Source organism: Erinaceus europaeus, chromosome 23, assembly GCF_950295315.1.
Source record: "Erinaceus europaeus chromosome 23, mEriEur2.1, whole genome shotgun sequence".
NCBI lineage: Eukaryota > Metazoa > Chordata > Mammalia > Eulipotyphla > Erinaceidae > Erinaceus > Erinaceus europaeus.
Window position 1 is genome coordinate 7,472,218 of NC_080184.1, and position 21,939 is coordinate 7,494,156.

The following is a 21,939-nucleotide window of genomic DNA, read 5'->3' on the forward strand; positions in this document are numbered from 1 at the left end:
CTGCTCCTGGAGTCCATTTTCCCCTTTGTTGTCCATGCTGTTTTTTCTTAATTGGGGAATTAATGTTTTACATTCAACAGTAAGTACAATAGTTTTTACATGCATAACATTCCCCAGTTTCCCATATAACAATTCAACCCCCACTTGGTCCTCTAAATCCTTCTTGGACCTGTATTCTCCCCACCCATCCACCACAGGCCCATGCTGTTTTATCCTTGTCATTGTTGTTGGATAGGACAGACAGAAATTGAGAGAAGAGGGGAAGACAAAGAAGGGGAGAGAAAAAACACCTGCAGACATGTGAAGTGACCCCCCTGCAGGTGGGGGCCGGGGGACTCAAACCAGGATCCCTGAGCAGGTCCTTGAGCTTTGCGCCATGTACACTTAAACCACTGAACTACTGCCCCCCATTATTTTCTTAAGGTTTCTCTTTACTGGGGCTTTTCTCATGTTTTTGAAGAGAACTGGAAAAAGTGAATGCTTTACTGCACCATTTACATTCATAGGGTTTTTCCCCATTGTGAGTTCTTTCATGTATGCAAAGAGAATTGGAAAGACTGAATGCTTTCCCACATTGTTTACATTCATAGTTATTCCCCACTGTGAGTTCTTTCATGTGACCAAAGAGAGCTGAAATGACTGAATGTTTTACTACAGTTTACATTCATAGGGTTTCTCTTTAGTGTGAATTCTTTCATGTATCCACAGAAAGCTGGAACAACTGAATGTTTTACTACATTGTTTACATTGATAGGGTTTCACTTTAGTGTGAATTCTTTCATGTGTCCGCAGAGAGCTGGAACAACTGAATGTTTTACTACATTGTTTACATTGATAGGGTTTCTCTTCAGTGTGAAATCTTTCATGTGTCCGCAGAGAGCTGGAATAACTGAATGTTTTACTACACTGTTTACATTCATAGGGTTTCTCTCCAGTGTGAATTCTTCCATGTACCCGCAGAGAACCGGATTGACTGAATGTTTTACTACACTGTTTACATTTATAGGGTTTCTCTCCACTGTGAGTTCTTTCATGTACCCGCAGAGAACTGGATTGATTGAATGTTCTACTACACTGTTTACATTCATAGGGTTTCTCTCCACTGTGAATTCTTTCATGCATGTGAAGATTACCGGAAGTATAGAAAGCTTTACTACACTGTTTACACACATAGGGTTTCTCTCCTTTGTGATGTCTTTCATGTATCCGAAGATGACTGGATTGACTGAATGTTTTACTACATTGTTTACATTCATAGGGTTTCACTCCATTGTGGTATCTTTCATGGGTTCGAAGATGAGTAGACTGACTAAATGTTTTACTGCAAAATTTACACTTAAAGGGTTTCTCTCCCTTGTGATTTCTTTCATGTGTCCGAAGAGAACAGGAAAAAGCAAATCTTTGGCCACACTGTTTACATTCATAGGGTTTCTCTCCAGTGTGAATTCTTGTATGTATCTGAAGAGAACTGGAATAAGTAAATGTTTTACTGCACTCTTTACATTCATAAGGTTTTTCTCCAGTGTGAATTCTTTCATGACATATAAGATAGCTGGATGTACTGAATGTTTTACTGCATTGCTTACATTCATAGGGTTTCTCTCCATTGTGACTTCTTTCATGTTGCTGAAGAACACTGCAAGTACTGAATGTTTTATGACATTGTTTACATTTATAGGGTTTCTCTCCATTGTGGCTTCTTTCATGTGCCCGAAGATGACTGAAAAAAATGAATGTTTTCCCACACAGTTCACATTTATAGTATTTCTCTCCACTGTGAATTCCTTGGTGTTTTTGAAGATGACTAAAGTAAATGAAATGTTTCTTGCATACTCCACTTTCTTGAGGTTCCTCTTGATATTTACTTTGTTCCTTTACCTCTTGATTTATACTTTGTTCCTTGCCCTCAAATTTTTTCACTACTATATTACTGTAAAAAATGAGAAGTTATTTACCACATAATACTAAACCTTTTCAACAGATCGAACAAAACAATAATTCTATACTTAAAAAATGACTAGTTTTAAAATTATAAAATGGCTCTCACAAATTAAAAAAAGCAAAGTTCAAATAAAAATAGTAAATACTAAATAATTTTAAAAAGTACAGAAATATTTATCTAAAAAATATACTTACAGAGAGTCAGGCAATAGTGCAGTGGGTTAAGTGCAAGGACTGACATACGGTTCCTGGTTTGAGCCGCCGGCTCCCCACCCACAGGGGAGTCACTTCATAGATGTTGAAACAGGTCTGCAAGTATCTATATTTCTCTCCCCCTCTCTGTCTTCCCCTCCTCTCTACATTTCTCTCTGTCCTATTCAACAACAACAACAAAAATAAAACAATAAGGATAACAAAAAGGAATAAATATTTTTTTAAAAAATACATATATATATATATATATATATATATATATATATATACACACACTGTTTCTAAGTGTACTATTTTGTAAAGACTGAACATGTGTCCTATTGTTAAAAGTTTTCATTTATTATATATGCAAGAAATATTTTCATGAAGTGGAGAAAAGATGGATAATACAGAGCACCATTATGTATTGCCAGTAATTCAAATGGGAGCCTCAGACATGTACCACATGCATCACTACTTCAACCACTCCTAACACTATTTATGGAGCCATTTTAGGCGAAATGTTCTAAGGGGACAAAAAAACCCTCAAAATACAGTAGCTTTCTGGGTGGGACAAGATGTTCTGTTTTGAATGTGACTCACCTTTCTTTATTCCCTTGAGGTTTATGCTGCTTTTTGGTGGAACAGTTCTTCTGTAATATTCCTAAAATACAACATATATATATATGAAAGTATACTAACATTAGATTTTTTGATCCATCATGAGTCATGATCATGACCTGTTTACTTAATAGTGCCCACTTTTTTCCACATGGGTGGATAAAAAACATTTGCCTTCTGGGGGTCGGGCGGTGGCGCAGTGGGTTAAGCGCATGTGGCACAAAGCGCAGGGACCAGCGTAAGGATCCCGGTTCGAGCCCCCAGCTCCCCACCTGCAGTGGAGTCGCTTCACAGGCGGTGAAGCAGGTCTGCTGGTGTCTATCTTTCTCTCCCCTTCTCTGTCTTCCCCTCCTCTCTCCATTTCTCTCTGTCCTATCCAACAACGAATTGCGTCAACAAGGGCAATAATAATGACCACAACGAAGCTACAAGGGCAACAAAAGGGGGAAAAAAAAATGGCCTCCAGGAGCGGTGGATTCATGGTGCAGGCACCGAGCCCAGCAATAACCCTGGAGGAGGAAAAAAAAAAATTTGCCTTCTAATTGACTAATGAAGAAATATTTCCCTAGTGTTTGCTTTGGCAGCACATATACTAAAAGTGGAACAACACTGAGAAGATTAGCATGGCCCCCACAAAAGGATGACACAAAGATTTGTGAAGTGTTCCATATTCTTAAAGAAAAATAAAAGAAATATTTACCTACTGAGAATAGGTGGCTAAAGGTTTCCCACATCACACCTCTGTACAGTTTCTTCTCTGAAGGATTTAGTAGTGCCCACTCCTCCTGAGTGAAGGTCACAGCGACATCTTTGCAGGTTACTGAGTCCTGAAATACATGTAGTATGTCTATGTATAAACAAAATATTTTATACTGACAGCAGATTAGATATACAGTCTCTACTTTATGAATGCTGTGATTTAGTGTTGATTTCTACATATATGGAGATGTGATCTTCAAAGCCCTAACTCATACGCTAGGTGATTTCATCACTGTATGCACAAGTATGAGGTCCTGTCTATCCCCTGATATCTCATGAGATGAAGTGATGTTGTTATTCTCATTATCCCCCTCTATAGCTTTGTAAACACTAAATGCTAAAACTTTAGTCACTGTGTGGTGGTACATCTTGTGGGGCAGGCATATGTAATCATGTTCAAGGAACTAGTTTGAGTCCCATAGTTGTCACCTGCAAAAGGGAATCATTGGAGCAGTGATGTAGGTTTCTTTCTTTCTCCTTCTCTCTCCCTTGACCACATTGTCAAATTTCCTTCACGTGAGTAAAAATTTCAAATATGGAAAGAAAAAAAAAAGTCCACTGAGAGTGGTGGATTCCTAATGTAGCCACCAACTGATAATGTAATAATAAATCTAGTGGAAAAAATATGATGGTGATAACTTGGCTATAATAATTATCTATTGCCAGTTTAAACTCTAACCTAACAAGGAACCTTCCTCACTTTCTTCCTGATCTCCTCTGCTGTGATACTGCCTTTGCTGACCTGAACTAAACCAATGTGACCAGTACCTCCACACCATGTTTTTCTTTGGAATGTATCCAGAGATGCTGAGCCTGAGATGTCAACCCTCCAAGTCCTATCTGGTGAGACTTTTCCTAATTCATGGGACTTCCCAGTTCCATTTTCTTTTCTTTCTTTTCTTAATTAGTGATTTAACACTGATTAAAATGTGATTTAACACTGATTTTTAAAAGATAACACGAGTACAACTCCATACCATTTTCCCATCAGAATTCTGAATCCATAAGCTCTCCATCGGTAGCCACAGCATTTTTAAAAAGAAGTATTTATTTATTTCTTTTTGATGCCCTTGTTTTACTGTCGTAGTTATTACTGCTGTTACTGGATAGGACATCATTATTGGATAGGACAGAGAGAAATGGAGAGAGGAGGGGAAGACAGAGAGGAGGAGAGAAAGACAGACACCTGCAGACCTGCTTTACCGCCTGTGAAGTGATTCCCCTTCAGGTGGGAAGCCAGGGTTCGAACTGGGATCCTTATTCCAGTCCTTGCGTTTTGTGCCACGTGGGCTTAACCCGCTGTACTACTGCATGACTCCCGGAAACTACAGCATATATCCCAAGGTTGCAGATACAGATTAACTAGTATTTCTACAACCATGTGACTATATTTGCCCCTTTTTCCCCCTTTGGTCCCATCTTCTTTTCCAAGTCACACATACACCTGTAAATACTTCTGAATGTCCCTCATTTTTTTCCTCTTCTCTCTCCTGGTTGGAGTTCAGAGCCCTGTGATCATCCTCCCCCTACCATTTCTCTCCCACTGGAATCATGGATCAAAATTCTTTATGGGGTGCAGAAGGTGGGAGTTCTTGCTTCTATAATTGCTTCTCCACTGGACATAGGCTTTGGCAGGTGGGTACATATCTCCAGCCTATTACTAAATTTCTATTGGCTTAAAGTGTGCTTTGGTAGAACTGTTTGCTTTTTTTCAAAAGCAATGTCTACAGCTGTACTGAATAGTTTTATTTCTTTCTAAAAGTGCCAAGACGTTCCCTTGAGTTTCTGATACCAATACAGTGATGCTTATTACTTCATTAACTTTTGTACTTTTATTTTTCCTGATTTTTGCCACCTGTTCATATGATGTGAAGCTACTTTAAACAAGCAAAGTGATGGCTTTTAAAAAATTTATTTATTTTTCCTTTTGTTGCCCTTGTTGTTTTAGTTATTATTATTGTTACTGATGTCATCATTGTTAGGATAGAGAGAAATGGAGAGGAGGTGAAGACAGAGAGGGGAAGAGAAAGACAGACACCTGCAGACCTACTTCATCGCCTGTTAAGCGACTCCCCTGCAGGTGGGGAGCCAGCGGCTCAAACCAGGATCCTTAATGCTGGACATTGTGCTTTGCGCCACATGTGTTTAACCCGCTGCGCTACCGCCTGACTCCCTCAAAGTGATGATTTTTAAGGTGAGTTAGTTCTGCATTCATTTTCAATGAGTGTGAAAAATCTCACCTTGAAAGGGAGAGATTTGCTTCTTGTCATCACTGCCTGTGGCTTCTTGGATTCCTAGAGTGACCCTAGTCTTTTATCCTGTTGCATTCTCAGATGCTCCTCTTTGTCATTTCCAGTTGATTGGGGAAAGCAAAATACAGCTGCTGCTACTCTTTAGTTACTCTTTAGAGATGCTGGAAGTCTCTCCCCAGGTCCATTTTCAAATGGCACATTCCCTAACAAAGTTAGACTCTAGATATGGAACACGGCCTAAGGGACAGGGTGCATGTGCACATGTTAGAGGGAAATATATACCTCAGAGTAAAAGTACTCAGTAATTTGCTGTAACTAGGCACAGACTAGATAAATTCAGCAAGCAAGTAGAAAGACCTAAAGAAGACACCATATAGTACCTAATCAAATATTTACTACTTAGGCCTAGAAACCTTCTTCTCCAACCCTCTGCTTCACTTCCTTCAGTCTAACCATGTCAAACAAAGTAAGGACTACAAAAGCTGGATAACGGCAAGAGATTGGCACAGGTTAACATTGATTGGCCTTTTCAGTCAATTTCAAGCCACCCTATCATTTGTGGCCCTCGTCTGGGAATCTTTGGATTCTCATATTGACATGATGGGCCCAGACCTCTAATAGATCCCTGTCTTAACCATCACTGGCCACTTCCATCAAGAATGTCATCAGAAGTCCTCTTGTAGGCCTCTCTAGGACCATGCCCTCACTGTAGAACAGAAACTGTAGGAACTGGCCCACTCTGCAAAGGGAGACTGGGTCAGCATACTGTGCCATTCAAAGACTGTCCTGAAATGAGTGCATCTTAGAATGTTCCTAGTCGTGACCATGGACTGTGAGCCTACACACTGAAAAGGACTTAGAGAATACACAGGCTCCTGTGTATCTGAATAGACATGGACCATAGGTCAGATCGATGGAATTTATAATTAATGCTATTAATATACTCTTTTCATACCTAGGAGCTATTTTCTGCCCTAATCTAGCTTTCTAGTCCTGTTCTCAACTCTAGCACCATCTTCCCAGGCAATACTTTTAGCCCACATGCATGCAAACTATCAGGCTCAGGCAAAAAAAAATACTAAAGTCATGGGTCACATGAAACATACCATAAAAATCCTTCCAAGAATCAGAAAGTAGACACAAGTAGAACCTGAACTGGAATTGGCGTATTGCACCAAAGTAAAAGACTCTGGGGTGGGTGGGGAGAATACAGATCCAAGAAGGATGACAGAGGACCTAGTGGGGGTTGTATTGTATTGTTATATGGAAAACTGGAAAATGTCATGCATGTACAAGCTATTGTATTTACTGTTGAGTGTAAAACATTAATCCCCCGATAAAGAAATTTAAAAAAATCCTTCCAAGCTTAAAGACCCCCAGTTTTATTTGCTCTTTTCTCACCTTTGGGTGACTGGTTGTTGAACAATTTGTTTTATATCTGACTACCTTTCAGCCACAAATTTGCAGAAGCTACCATAAATCTATCCTGATGCTCCTGGACAAACAACTTCACCTATGGGTCCCAGAAGCACACAGCTCCACAGTCCTACTCAACTAGGGAAAGACAGAAACAGGCTTTGGGAATGTTCAGTAGAGAAGCAATTACAGAAGTCAGACCCTCCATCTTCAGCATTTCAAAAAAAGATTTTGGATCCATACTCCCATAAAGGGATCCTGCTTTCCAGTCCTATTTTCAACCCTGACACCACCCCCCCAAATAATACCTTTGGCTCACTGGCACATTAGCTATGAGGCTAAGGCAAAAATCAGTAAAGTCATGGTACCCTTGGAATATACCCAAAATAGACCTATTAACTTTTTCCAAAATGGAGGCGCCAAATCTCATCTGCTATATTCTTGACAGAGAGGGGGAGAGAAATACCGCCTGACTCCCTAAAACTATAACTTTCACATCTGCAAGTGAACTGTTAATTGTGTTAAACCACCACGTTCATCACTGGAAATAAGATTTTGACGAATAAAAGCAAACAGTGAGGGCAGGGTAGAGGTAGCATTATGCTTATGCAAAGAGAATTTCATTTTTGAATCCCCAAAGTCTCAGGTTCAATCCCTCAAACCAACATAAGCCAAAATCAAGCAGTATGTAGGTAAATAAATAAATAAAGTCTATACCTATCTGTCTATCTATACAGAATGGAAAAAGGAGAAAAACAAAAAGCTTTTGTTCTATTTCAATCACCAAATATAAGATAAACAGACTTACAGAAATGAATATTGAGTAAGTCAACTGATATATTGCATAAACGGACTTCAGGATATTATAACTAAGGAGAGTGGCTCTTGTGGATGAACATATTATATCTTAGGGTGAATAAATGAATTAATTAATTTATTTATTTATTTTACCAAAGTAATGTACAGCTCTGGCTTATGATGAGACAGGTGAACTTGGCATGTTGTACTCTAAGGCCTGGAACTACTATTTTTTAACTTCTAAAATATTTATTAGTACAATCAAGTTTAGTTACAGCTCATCTTCTTTTTTTCTTTTTTTAAAGATTTTATTTATTTATGAGAAAGATAGGAGGAGAGAAAATGAACCAGACATCACTCTGGCACATGTGCGGCCAGGGATTGAACTCAGGACCTCATGCTTGACAATCCAAAGCTTTACCACTGCGCCACCTCCTGGACCACAGCTCATCTTCTTCTTCATACTGAACTTTTGAGCAGTTGGAGGAATGTATGTAAAACTGGACCATGAGTTTCTCTAATTTCTCTCCTCGGGGATACCGACTATTTCTCACATATATGTGCACATGTGTGTAAATAAGCTATAATTAATTATATGCCTTTCTTTTCAATATGTACTAGTCCACATGCTATAAATAAAAGAAAAACTGACCTAGGAGACTGTAATGGCTAGAGACTTAAAATGGCAATTAGAGAGAGAAGGGGCGAGAGCAGAAGCAGGACTCTAGCACATGTGATGCTGGTGACTGAACTCAGGAACTCATGCTTGAGAGTTCAGTTTTTTACACACTGTGCTACCTCCCAGGTTATAACACAAGTCGAGGCTGTTAACACAAGTGTCAGATTGTTCCATAGTACCCAGACCTCATCACTCCTGGTGAACATGCTGAGAACTAGAATTGCAGGAGTCACTGAATTTCATTCTGGCTGAATGAACTGTATGCATGTGTACAGAACACATCAATTACTAGAAATGCCCCATATTCCCCTTTCAAGACTGATCCCTGATTGGATAATTAGCATGTAAACATACAACTCAGAAGTAAACCCCACAGTCAAAGAACTGAATAAATTCCTGATTCAGAGTCAAGGCACCCCTCATGGTTATAGCAGAGGCTTGAACCTAGATACCTGCTATGGTAATGCATGTACTCAATCACGTGTACCACACCAAGTCTTTATTTATTTGTACATATTTCACAGTTATAATCAAACTCTTGTATATGAAGTTTCAGATTCAATCCCTGACACCACATGTGGTAGATTTGATGCTTCAGTTCTCTCTCTCTCTCAGACATAACATCAAAATGGATTCTAAAATTTTAGTCAAGGAGACAGAAAGACTGATCTACACAGATGTATTTTTCTTGCCATCTTTTTTTGCATTCTATGTTTAATTTGATATAACAAAGCAATTAAGAGAAAGGGTACTTTTTAGCCACCAAATTGTAGATGATGGTAACCTGGCCTCCCTGGGCATACAATGTCATCCATGAAACCTGGAACACCACCTCCCCAGAGCCCTGCCCCACTAGGGAAAGACTGAAACAGGCTGGGGGTATGGATCAACCTACCAACTCCCATGTCCAGAGAAGAAGCAATTATAAAAGCCAGACCTCCTATCTTCTGTACCCCATAATTATCCTGGGCCCATTCTCCCAGAGGATAAAGAATAGGGAAACTTCCCAACAAAGGCAACAAAAGGAAATAAAAAAAAAATTTAAAAAAAACCTTAAGAAAAAAAGAATAGGGAAACTTCCAATGGAAGGGATGGGATGTGGAACTCTGCTGGTGGGAATTATATAGAATTATACTCCTCTTATCCCACAATCTTGTCAACCATTATTAAATCACTAATAAAAATAAGTAAATAAAAATCACAAAAATGAAGAATCAAGTAGGAAAATAAGCAAGCTACTAGTACTTTTTTTTTTTAGTAATTATCTACAGCTTTCTCTTGTCTAATTTTTTAATATTTTACACAATTATTTTAATGAGAGAGAATCAGAGAATACAGAGCACTGCTCAGCTGTGGTTTATGGTGGGGTGCTAGAGACTGAACTTGGGAGTTCAGGACCTCGGGCATTTTCTCCGACGTTGCTTTGTTGTCGTTTTGCTCCGTATGTTGTGGGGTAAGCGTCAGAGACCACCTGAGACCAGTGCAGTCAAATTTGAGAGTCTTTATTAAGCTGGATAGGTGACTACCCTCACAGTGCAGTCCCGAGTTCAGTGTAGCACAACCATTTATAGGGCTAAGTGCAGGAAGGGAGCTAGGCTACACAGACCAAACATGCGGTGGTTAAGGCAGTCTGTCAGTGGGGTCAGGACAACCCGGTATGGAAACAATCAATGATTAATCAATAGATTCAGAACACTAAGATCTATCTACTTCTTGTTGGCAAGTAAAGTGGTTGCACAGGTTCAGGTTAAGATGTAGTCAGTTGGGGAGTAGGGTGGTAGTGCAGCGGGTTAAGCGCATGCTATAAGATAATAATAAAAAATAAAAATAGAAAAAGGAAAGAGAAGCTAATAAGTAATCCATTATGTGATACTTTGTGTAATAAATTACGATCCTGAAGAAAGGTATTTAGCCACACAGATAAAATTTTCAACCTTCAGATGCTAAACTCCTGTTGTAAGTACTGCTGATAGAAAAATGAGAGTGAACAAAGTAAATGTACACAGAAACTACTGATACCACTGGCGTAAGTAATAGATATCTCAACAACAACAAAAAAGGCCAAACTCAAGATAAAAAATTAGTTTTTCTCTCCACACCAACAAATCACTATTTATGTCCATTACCACACATTCGAATCAGGGGGAAAAAATCCTTGGACTTGACTGAGCCTCAGGCATGAGAGTCTGTTTACATAACCATTATGCTATCTACCCCAGCCCAAAGATGTAATCTTTAAAAACTGGGGAGACAACATGATGGTTATGCAAAAGCCTTTCAAGCCTCAGGCTATGAGGTCCCAGGTTCAAAACCCAGCACCACCACAAGCCAGAACTGAGCAGTGTTCTGGTCTAAAAAAAGAAAACAAAAATAAATAGATAAAAACTATAACTCTGAAAAGAAATTAAAGATGCTAAGGACTGAAAGCATAGTGGTTGTGCAAAAAGACTATTATGCCTGAGGCTCCAAAGATACAGGTGCAGTTACCAGAGTTGAGCACTGCTCTGGAAAATAATAATAGTAATAATAAATAAATGGAATATAAAACATAAGAAAAGAAATGATATTGGAGCCTCATAGACTGTTAGAATTGTCACCACTAAATGACCATTTTAAAACCTTTTTTTTTTTAACCAGAACACTGGTCAGCTCTAGCTTATAGAGGTGCAGGGGGATTGAACCTGGGACTCTGGAGCCTCAGGCATCACTGTTTGCATAGCCATTATGCTATCTACCCCCAATTTAAATGACCATTTTATACAATGCACTATATAGATTCAAAGCAACCCCTTATCAAAATCCATATTAACATCTTTAAAGTAATAGTGCGCAGACTACAGTAGTATCTGGACTCACAGAGAGTGAGAATTACAACAAAAAAAAGAAAAGAAACAGTCTGGGAGTATGGATCAACCTGTCAATGCCCATGTCCAGCACAGAAGCAATTACAGAAGCCAGCCAGACCCTCCACCTTCTACACTCCATAATGATCCTGGGTCCATACTCCAACATGGACAAAGAACATAAAAGCTTCAAATGGAGGGAATAGGATGCAGAACTCTGGTGATGGGAATTATGTGAAATTGTACTCCTCTTATCCAGGAGACTTGTCAGTCCTAATAGATGTCTATCTTTCTCTCCCCCTCTCTCGATTTCTCTGTCCTATCCAACAACAGCAACAATGGCAACAATAACAATAACAAGGGCAACAAAATGGGGAAAAATGGCCTCCAGGAGCAGTGGATTCATAGTGCAGGCACTGAGTCCTAGCAATAACTCCGGAGGCAAAAAAAAAAAAAAAAGGCATTTTTTTTAATGGTTATATACTATAAGCCAAGGTAAGAATTTTTCTTTCCACATAGGTCTGGGTAGAGAGAAACACAAGTTGTATTATAGAAGACAAAAGTATGTCCTAACAAACTTTATGTCCATACAATTCTACCACTACTGATGAACTGTTTGTTGTTGTTGTTATTGTTTTTTGGTAAATTTTTGTATATTTATTTATTTTCCCTTTTGTTGCCCAAGTTGTTGTTTTATTGTTGTTGTTATTATTTTTAATTTTTTATATTTATTTATTTACTTTCCCTTTTGTTGCCCTTGTTTTTTATTGTTGTTGTAGTCATTATTGATGTTGTCATTGTTAGATAGGACAGAGAGAAATGGAGAGGGGAGTGGAAGACAGAGAAGGGGAGAGAAAGAAAGACACCTGCAGACCTGCTTCACTGCCTGTGAAGCGACTCTCCTGCAGGTGGGGAGTTGGGGGCTCAAACCAGGATCCTTACACCAGTCCTTGTGCTTCCCACCACCTGCGCTTAACCCACTGCACTACTGTTTGACTCCCTTGTTTCTTTTGTTTTAATATTTATTTTATTTATTTATTCCCTTTTGTTGCCCTTGTTTTATTGTTGTAATTATTACTGTTATTGTTGTTGTTGGGTAGGACAGAGAGAAATGGAGAGGAGGGGGAAGACAGAGAGGGGAAGAGAAAGACACCTGCAGACCTGCCGCTTGTGAAGTGATTCCCCTGCAGGTGGAGAGCTGGGGGCTCGAACCAATATCCTTATGATGGTCCTTGTGCTTTGCGCCACCTGCGATAGACCCACTGCACTACAGCCCAACTCCCTTGTTTCTTTTTTTAATGCAGAATGAGAAAAAGAGGAAGGACACCAGACTAACACTCATAAAGTTTTCCCTTTTTATGTCCACATCTGGTGTTGGGAGCTTGAAAATGGGTCTCCAGATTAGTTACTCTCTGCCCACTGTTTTTCTTTACCAGAGCATTGCTCAGCTCTGGCTTCTGGGACATTAGGGCCTCAGAAGAAACACTCTATCGTTTCTTCTCCAAAACAGAAGATTCCGGGTGCATCTGGGTGACAAGTCTAGCAGATGGAGACCTGTCTCAAGTGGCCTCCCCCAGGGCTCTGTTCTGGCTCCTACGCTATTTAATATTTACATCAATGACCTCCCAGAAACTTCTTCAAGGAAGTTCATCTACGCCGATGACATCTGCTGTGCAACTCAGGCATCCAAGTTCGACATCCTTGAGGAAACACTCACGAAAGACATGTCTCTGATATCTGATTACTGTAAAAAATGGCGACTAATCCCTAGCACTGCAAAAACGGTATCATCTGTTTTCCATCTACACCATGCCTCGGCCTCGCGTGAGCTTAATGTGCAGCTTGGCGATACGAGAATCCGGCATGAAGCCCAGCCAGTCTATCTTGGCGTTACTCTCGATCGCACTCTGTCATTTCACAAACATCTCATAAAAACTGCAGCAAAGGTGGGCACGAGGAATCACATCATTGCAAGACTGGCCAGCTCCTCATGGGGTGCGAGCGCTTCCACACTGCGATCATCCTCTCTGGCATTATGCTATTCCACTGCAGAATACTGTGCCCCAGGATGGTTCCGTAGCCCCCATGTTCACTTGGTCGATTCCAAATTATATTCCTCCATGAGGATCATTTCTGGAACCATCCGTCCCACCCCGGTTCCATGGCTGCCAGTTCTTAGCAACATCGCCCCGCCAGATATTCGTCGGGATGCGACATCATCTAAGTTCATTTCCCACGTCTACGCTCGACTGGACCTGCCAATATACTCGGATATCTTCGCCCACCCTGTCCAACGCTTGACGTCTCGTCACCCAATCTGGTCCCCTACGCCTACACTGAACTTCTCTGTTCCAGTCTCTTGGAAACAGAGTTGGCAGTCAGCTGAGGTAAAGAACAAACACCTCATCACAGACCCCTGTGAGCGTCCACCCGGCTTTGACCTGGCACGTTATGATCGGGCCCTCCTCAATCGCCATCGAACAGGCCATGGCCGGTGCGCCGCTATGTTCCATCGCTGGGGAGCCAGAGACGACCCGAACTGCCCCTGCGGCTCCAGACAGACTATGACCCACATAGTCAATGACTGCCACCTCTCCAGATTCAAAGGAGGTCTCGAAACTTGACATCAGGCTCAACCTGATGCTGTTGACTGGCTACGGAAGAAGGGCAAACGCTAGAAGAAGAAGGGTCTCAGGCATGAGAGTCTGTTTGCATAACCATTATGCTATCTACCCTCCCCCACCCTTTTTTTTTTACAGCACCTGCATGGTGACGCGTCCAATGAGAACACACGTGCAAGGTCTGAGGTTCACATTTCCTAACTCCTGACCTGCAGAATGAAGCTTAACAAGTGGAGGAGCAGTACTTCAAGTGTTTATTACCATCCAATCTCTTGACAAACAAGAATAGTGACAATGTGGGAGTCGGGTGGTAGCAAGGTGGGTTAAGCGCACGTGGTGCAAAGCGCAAGGACCAGCATAAGAATTCTGGTTCCAGCCCCCGGCTCCCACCTACAGGGGAGTCACTTCACAAGCACATGTCTGCCTTCTCACCCCCTCTCTGTCTTCCCCTTTTCTCTCCATTTCTCTCTGTCTTATCCAAAAAAGAAAAAAAGAAGAAGTAGTGAAATAAACATTTGCTATTTGAAATACAATTCACTCAGAAAGAAAAAGGGACAGTATACGATCAGGAACAGGTCACTTACCCGAGAAACTGCCATCTTTTCTTCTTTCTCTGACTCCCCTTTCAGGCCGGAAGATGGACAGATAGCACACAACAGGAACTTGAGACTCTGCTTTACGTCCGGCAGCACAGACTTTTCACTTGATAACACTGCACCTGTAGGGAAGACATTCTGACTCATAAAAGGTCCAATGTCCTAGACCATGGGGCCCACAAAGTGAGTTTCTTCTTATTTTCAGGGGCCCTTCCTACCCTCAAATTCTTCTGCAACAGGGAATTTGAGCTGGTGACCCAGAAGGTGGCACAGTGTAAATAGCACTGGTCTTTCAAGCGTGAGGTCCTGAGTTCATCACCTGGCATCCCATGTACCAGTGGTTCTCTCTCTTCTATCTTCTCTCATAAATACAATAAGAAGAACATAAGAGGGAGTCCAGCAGTAGCGCAGCGGGTTAAGTGCAGGTGACGCAAAGCAGAAGGACCAGCATAAGGATCCTGTTTCCAGTCCCTGGCTCCCCACCTGTAGGGGCATCGCTTCCCAAGCAGTGAAGCAGGTCTGCAGGTGTCTGTCTTTCTCTTCCCCTCTCTGTCTTCCCCTCCTCTCTCCATTTCTCTCTGTCCTATCCAACAATGATGATAGTAAGAATAACTACAACAATAAAACAACAAAAGGGAATAAATATTAAAAAGGGGGGCTAGGTGGTGGTGCATCTGATTGAGCGCACATTACAAAGCACAAGGACCCAGGTCGAGTCCATGGTCCCCACCTTTAGGGGGAAAGTTTCACAAGTGGTGAAGCAGTTCTGCAGTTGTCTCTCTCTCTCTTCGTCTTTTATTCAATCAACCCTTCCCTCTTTATTTCTGGCTGTCTCTATCCAATAAATAAATAAAGATAATAGAAAAATTTTAAAAAAAAGAACATAAGAAACAAACAGAAGTTATCTGCACTGAACTGCCTTGTCGGTCACAGTGCAGGGCGCCAGTATGCTGCGCTAGCTTTGCGGCGGGAACAGATGACCAGGGACACACGGCTGAGCAGAGAAGCAATATTTCTTTATTCACGAGCAAACGATTCAAAAAACTAATCTAATCTAATCACAACCCAAATCTCTCCTGCATCCAGACTCATGGAGAGAAAGAGAGAGAGAGAGATACAGAATGACTCTTAGTCTGAAGCCAACTCTTGTAAAATACCCCACATTATCATATTTCTGCACACCACACTGGAGCCACTATAAATCAGTGAACAATTGTCATCCACACTTCATGTTCTTCAGTTTAAGATGTGGAACTAACTGCTTTTGTTTCCCCAACAAGTATATTAGAAAACAGTCCAATCCTGGGACATTTCTCCTGCTGGATCTGTTGCTAAGGATAAATTAAAGGGAATAAAAACAAAATGCAACATCACTAGAGGTGCTTAACATACTCCAGGAACTTAAAACCTATCAGTAAAGAAAATAAAATTGGGATGGTCTGGGAGGTGGCGCAGTGGATAAAGCACTGGATTCTCAACCATGAGGTCCTGAGTTGTATCCTTGGCAGCACATATAAAACAGGGCTGTCTGGTTCTCTCTCCTGTCTTTCTCATGAATAAATAAATTCTAAAAAAAAAAAAAAAAAAAGAAAGAAAGAAAGAAAAGAAAATTGGAGTGGTCTGGGAGGTGGTACAGTGGATAGTGTTGGACTCTCAAGCATGAGGTCAGTCTCCAGCAGCACATGTACCAGAGTGATGTCTATTTTTTTCTCTCCTTCTATCCCTCTTATTAATAAATAAATCAATTTTTTTTTTTAAAAAAAAGGAAGATGGGAAAAAATTTCTTAGTATAGGTTCCAGGCAGTGGCACAGCTGGTCAACTGCACACTCTACAGTGTACAAGGCTCTGGGTTCAAGCCCCTGGTCCCCACCAGCAGGGGGAAAGCTTCACAAGTGGTGAAGCAGGGCTGCAGGTATCTCTCTATCTCCCCCTTCCCCTCTTAATCTCTCTCTGTCTTTATCCAATAATAAATAAATAAATAATAAAAATACCAGTAAACCACTAAAACATTCAGATAACATTTTTGAAGAAAAAAAAAAGAATTTCTTAATATATATTTGCAGTAGCATATATAGAAAGTAATGGTAACTGCTTGTACCAGTCTCCTTTAAACCACTTGTAAATCCTAATCCTTTTTTTGTGTGTGTGTGTGTGTCTTTCTTTTTTTTTTTGTTTATTTTATTTATTTATTCCCTTTTGTTGGCCTTGTTGTTGTAGTTATTATTGTTGTTGTCGTTGTTGGATAGGACAGAGAGAAATGGAGAGAGGAGGGGAAGACAGAGAGATGGAGAGTAAGACAGACACCTGCAGACCTGCTTCACCGCCTGTGAAGCGACTCCCCTGCAGGTGGGGAGGCGGGGTTCGAACCGGGATCCTTATGCCGGTCCTTGTGCTTTGCGCCACCTGCGCTTAACCCGCTGCGCTACAGCCCGACTCCCGTAAATCCTAATCCTAACCCCCCTCTCCTGGTGTTTGTAAAAGTGCTGGCAGATTTAAATCTAGTGTGTGAATAAGGCTTGGCAGTCAGAAACCTCTGCTGATGACTCAGTCCTTCTATGCATAATTGTAAATTTTTTTTGTCAATTTTTCTTTTTGTATAAAAGGCATGCCAGAAATAAACACTGTTTTCCAGTAACCTCAAGGTGTTGTGACTTTGTTGAGCAATTCCCAGTTTTACATATTTATTGAAAGCTTAGCCCCCAAAGAAAGGAGAACAATTAGTGCTCTACTGGGCACGGCTTGAAGCTTCAGGGTGCACAGGCTGGCTGAATTCTCCACCTAACTATCTTGCCCAGGGGTCAGCAAGTACTTCCTTGCTCCTTCAGCCGGGGTTAAGAACATGAGTTTAGATCACAAGACTCAGTCAAGTATGGAAGCATATTAGGGTGGCGCTTAGGGAAATACTCCACTGGAAGGTCATTATAAACTACTCCCCCTGCACCCTGTAGGTAGCCTGCAAGAAAGGCCAGCTATACAAAGCTGCCTGCATCCTGCCCTGGCATTCATTTCTCTTTTCAGTCAACCTGACGCTGTTGACTGGCTAAGGAAGAAGGGCAAACGCTAGAAGAAGAAGAAGCTGAATGCTAATGCTACTGAGAACTAGAGCTCCCCATATTGAGAGTTCCTCCATCTTAGGGACTTGTTTCTTTTCAAGTAAAAGAAAGTAAAAGTTAGGAAAGAAGCTAACCTCTCTCTCTCCCAGGAACACCTGAGGTCCACTGGCTTTTTAGATAACTAGCTGGCAAGAGTGATGATGATGCAAATTAATGTTAATGTGACGGTTTAAATTAGAATGTTCCCATTCATTCTGCTTCTGTTTACCTGCTTTGCTGAGATAAAGACTGGTGCCATAGACAGAAATTGGAATGTGCTGTTTAGGTAAAGATTAGGGTAGAATGGGTGTCGGGCAGTAAGCAGGTAGTGCAGCGGGTTAAGTGCACGTGGCGCAAAGCTCAAAAACCTGAGGAAGGATCCCGGTTCGAGCCCCCGGATCCCCACCTGCAGGGACTGGCTTCACAGGAGGTGAAGCAGGTCAGTAGGTGTCTTTCTATGCCGCCCATCTTCGCCTCCTCCATTTGTCTGTCCTATCCAACAATGACATCAATAACTACAACAATAAAAAATGAGAGCAACAAAAGGGAAAATGAATAAATGAATATTAGGGGGGCTCAGAGTTGCCTAGGGTTCCTAGCTAGGGATCTGTCCCAGCTCGTGAACCCACAGCGCTGTGTTCCCCTGTATGTGTGTCTTGTTAGTCTGAATAAAACATCGTCACCAGCTATCTGTCAGTCTCAGTCTGTAGTCGGGCTCGGTCAGCAGGGACATAACACTACAAAATGCAGTTGAGGTTGGAAGGTAGATCATACATTATGCTATCATGCAAAAAGACTCTAATGCCTGAGGCCCCAAAGTCCTCTAAAAAAATGAAGGGGGGGTACCAGAGCCAGTTAAGTGCACATGACGCAAAGCACAAGAACCTGGATAAGGATCCCAGTTGGGGCTCCCCACCTACAGGGGTGGGGGGGGGGTCACTTCATTAGGGGTGAAGTAGGTCTGCAGGTGTCTATCTTTCTCTCCCTCTTTCTACATTTCACTCTGTCCTATCTAACAACAACTACGGCAACCATAACAGTAACAACAAGGGCAACAAAATGGGAAAAATGGCCTCCAAGAACAGTGGATTTATAGCGCAGGCACTGAGCCCCAGCAATAACCCAGGAGGCAAAAAAAAGAGGAGGAGGAGGAGAAGAAGAAGAATGTCCACACCTGAAGACAATGGCTAAAGTTACTCCCCTTTTGGAGTCCCACTTCAACATCCCCTGAACCCACTGCAAAGGTCAGAAGGCCAGGTAATTCAAGACACCCACCCCTATGCTTGGCCAAGAGGGGTCCAGCCCAGGTGCAATGTGGAGATGGCAGGACAGGGGATGGGGAAGCCCTGGCCACGTGGCTGCTTCTAGCAGGTCTGAAGCACAACTCTCCCAATCTTGGCCCCAGATAACCCACACTCACCATGGGCTGTCCAGACTCTGGGCTCAATAAAGATTTTTCTCAACATGCAAACCACAGGAAGGTGAGAGCTACACCAAGAAATAAAGTGATGATGATCTCAGGAGCAGAAAGACTAGCGGGACTTCCTCCTTCCACCATCAGCAGCCCAGATTGGACAGAGAGCTGAACACTTCAATGTCTTAAAACATAATTGGATGGAGAGTGGGTGGCAGCGCAGCGGGTTAAGCGCATGCGCAAAGCTCAAGGACCGCATAAGGATCCCAGTTTGAGAGGCGGGCTTCCTATCTATAGGGGAGTCCCTTTACAGGTGGTGAAGCAGGTCTGCAGGTGCCTGTCTTCCCCTCCTCTCTCCATTTTTCTCTGTCCTACCCAACAGCGACTACAACAATAACTAAAACAATAAGGGCAACAAAAGGGAATAAATAAATATTTTTTTAAAAGTTTATATAGGGAGCCGGGCGGTAGCCCAGCGGGTTAGGCGCAGGTGGCAGCAAAGTGCAAGGACCAAAGTAAGGATCCCGAATTGAGCCCCAGGCTTGCCACCTGCAAGGGATTTGCTTCACAGGAGGTGAAGCAGGTCTGCAGTGTCTGTCTTTATCTCCCTTTCTGTCTTCCCCTTCTCTGTCCATTTCTCTCTGTCCTATCCAACAACATCAATAACAACAATAATAACTACAACAATAAAAAAAAATAAGTACAACCAAAGGGAATAAATAAATATTAAAAAACAATATATATTTTTTAATTTTATATTAAAAACAAAACACAGTGCTGCAGGAGGTGGCACAGTGGCTAAGGCACTAGACTCTCAAGTATGAGGTCCTGAGTTCATTCCCCAGCTGCACATGTACCAGAATGATGTCTGATTCTTTCTCTCGCTCTCCTCCTATCTTTCTCATTAACAAATAAATTTAAAAAACTTTAAAAAAAAACATAATAGGATGAAACGCTAGTTACACAAACCACCCTTCCTGACTGGATAATACTCACATCAGCCAAACACAAACATGCCTCCAAATCAACAGCCAATCAAAACCACAAAATTGTGAATGGCTTTTAGATAGAATCTATTTACTCAACAAAGATTCAAGTGCCTGCTAGTTGTTCAGCACTACACAATGCTCTTGGATTTTTTTTTTAATTTTCATTTCTATTTTTTCCTCCAGGGCTATTGCTGGGGCTCAGTGCCTGCACTACAAAGCCACTGCTCCTGGAGGTGATTTTTTCCCCTTTTTTGCCCCTGTTGTTTATCATTGTTGCTATTGTTGGAAAGACAGAGAGAAATCAAGAAAGGGAAAGACAAAGAGGGAGAGAGAGATAGACACCTGCAGACCTATTTCATCGTATGTGAAGCAAATCCCCTCCCCCCCCCCCACACACACACAGGTGGAGAGGGGGTAGTTAAACCCAGATCATTGTGCTGGTCCTTGAACTTTGTGCCATGTGTGCTTAACCTGATGCACTACCGCTGGGCGCCTGCTATGGGGATCTTAAGCTCTGGCCCCAAACAAGGAACCTAACCCCTCTCCTAAGTAGTGCTGGAGGAACTAACCATAGCAGTTTCGCAGGGTCTCAGTTTAGCACAAAGCCCAGAGAAAGCATCATTGCTCATTCCAGTTTTCCAAAGATTTTGAACTTTCAGGTTTCTTCCCGTTCTCAAATAATTGTTTTTGCTATGATTTCAATGTAACTGTTAACTCAAGCTTCTTTTTTAAATTACCTTTACATTTATTTATTGGATAGAGAGAGACAGCCAGAAAACAAGAAGAAAGGGCTAAAAGGGGGGAGGGGGAGATAGCAGAATGGTTATGCAAACAGACTCTCATGACTGAGGCTCCAGAGTCCCAGGTTCAATCCCCCTGCATCACCATAAGCCAGAGTTTTGCAGTGCTCTGGTGTTTCTCTCTGTGTCTGAAGTTTGTGAGAACTATGGTGCTTGTGTCCGGAAAGAACACCCATGGAGGGTGTGTTGTCTCATACCATATATAATGTGCAGGTGATAAATTATAGCCCTAAAGTAATATACTTTTCTAAAACACTATCAAATTACTATGACAAATTAAAATAGATTGGCTTACCCAACTCTGAACTGCAAATGAATGATAGCATCCATATTAAAAACCAACCAAAAAACTAAAAAAGTAATCTAGAGTGACCTTGGGGGAAAGAATATATTGATAAATAATCTTTCTGAAAATCTCACTGGGACCTTTGCACTGGTCCTTAAGCTTTATACACTTAACCCAGTAAGCTACTGCCCATCCCCTATCTCCCCCCCCCCCACTCCACACCATTTCTTGCTTGAACTATTCTTCAGGAATAAACTCACTGGAATCCAACTAGTTAGCTCTCGTACCATTCAGAATTTTTTTTTTTTTTTTTTACTATTTTGTATTACATTACAATAATTAGGGGCAGTTCATGACAACAAATGTTACAAATTTGAGATCACTTCACAGCACATACTCCTATAAACATTTAAAAGTTAACTTAAGTTAAAAGAGTGGTCATTTAAAAAAATTTAATATTTATTTTCCCTTTTGTTACCTTTTTATTGTTGTTGTAGTTACTATTGTCGATGTTGTCGTTGTTAGATAGGACGGAGAGAGAGGGGGAAGACAGAGAGGGGTAGAGAAAGACACCTGCAGACCTGCTTCACTGCTTGTGAAGAGACTCCCCTGCAGGTGGGGAGCCAGGGGCTGGAACCA

At 41.5% G+C, this 21,939-nt stretch overlaps 3 protein-coding genes and 1 non-coding gene across 4 annotated transcripts in view; 2 read left to right on the forward strand and 2 right to left on the reverse strand.

Moving 5' to 3' along the window:
* The window catches only part of LOC103126965 (zinc finger protein 709-like), a 58,436-nt gene extending 43,641 nt beyond the window's left edge, over positions 1-14,795 (reverse strand). The window contains exon 1 of the mRNA XM_060182164.1: positions 14,707-14,795. The gene's annotated coding sequence lies outside the window, so the exon portion shown is untranslated. The remainder of the gene's footprint in view (positions 1-14,706) is intronic.
* LOC132535670 (zinc finger protein 14-like) overlaps positions 1-21,939 on the forward strand; it is a 357,812-nt gene that overhangs the window by 160,909 nt on the left and 174,964 nt on the right. The window lies entirely within an intron of this gene.
* LOC132535586 (zinc finger protein 709-like) lies at positions 431-14,960 on the reverse strand. Its single transcript, XM_060182134.1, has 4 exons — positions 14,707-14,960; positions 3,455-3,581; positions 2,737-2,797; positions 431-1,930 (listed from the first exon to the last, which is right to left on the reverse strand). Exons 1-4 carry the CDS (start codon positions 14,863-14,865, stop codon positions 652-654), a joined length of 1,626 nt encoding a protein of 541 aa, XP_060038117.1. The 5' UTR covers positions 14,866-14,960; the 3' UTR covers positions 431-651.
* Positions 3,323-3,429, forward strand: LOC132535687 (U6 spliceosomal RNA). The gene has a single exon (XR_009547402.1). It is a non-coding gene; the product is annotated as a U6 spliceosomal RNA (small nuclear RNA).

Bases quoted from the DNA above. Each gene is read 5' to 3' on its own strand.
- LOC132535586 (XM_060182134.1), bottom strand. From the start codon at position 14,865: ATGAGTCAGAATGTCTTCCCTACAGGTGCAGTGTTATCAAGTGAAAAG. The intron at 2,798-3,454 runs GTAAATATTTCT...GTTGTATTTTAG, and splicing joins TAGCCACCTATTCTCAGTAG to GAATATTACAGAAGAACTGT. The intron at 1,931-2,736 runs GTGAGTCACATT...CATTTTTTACAG, and splicing joins CCTCAAGGGAATAAAGAAAG to TAATATAGTAGTGAAAAAAT.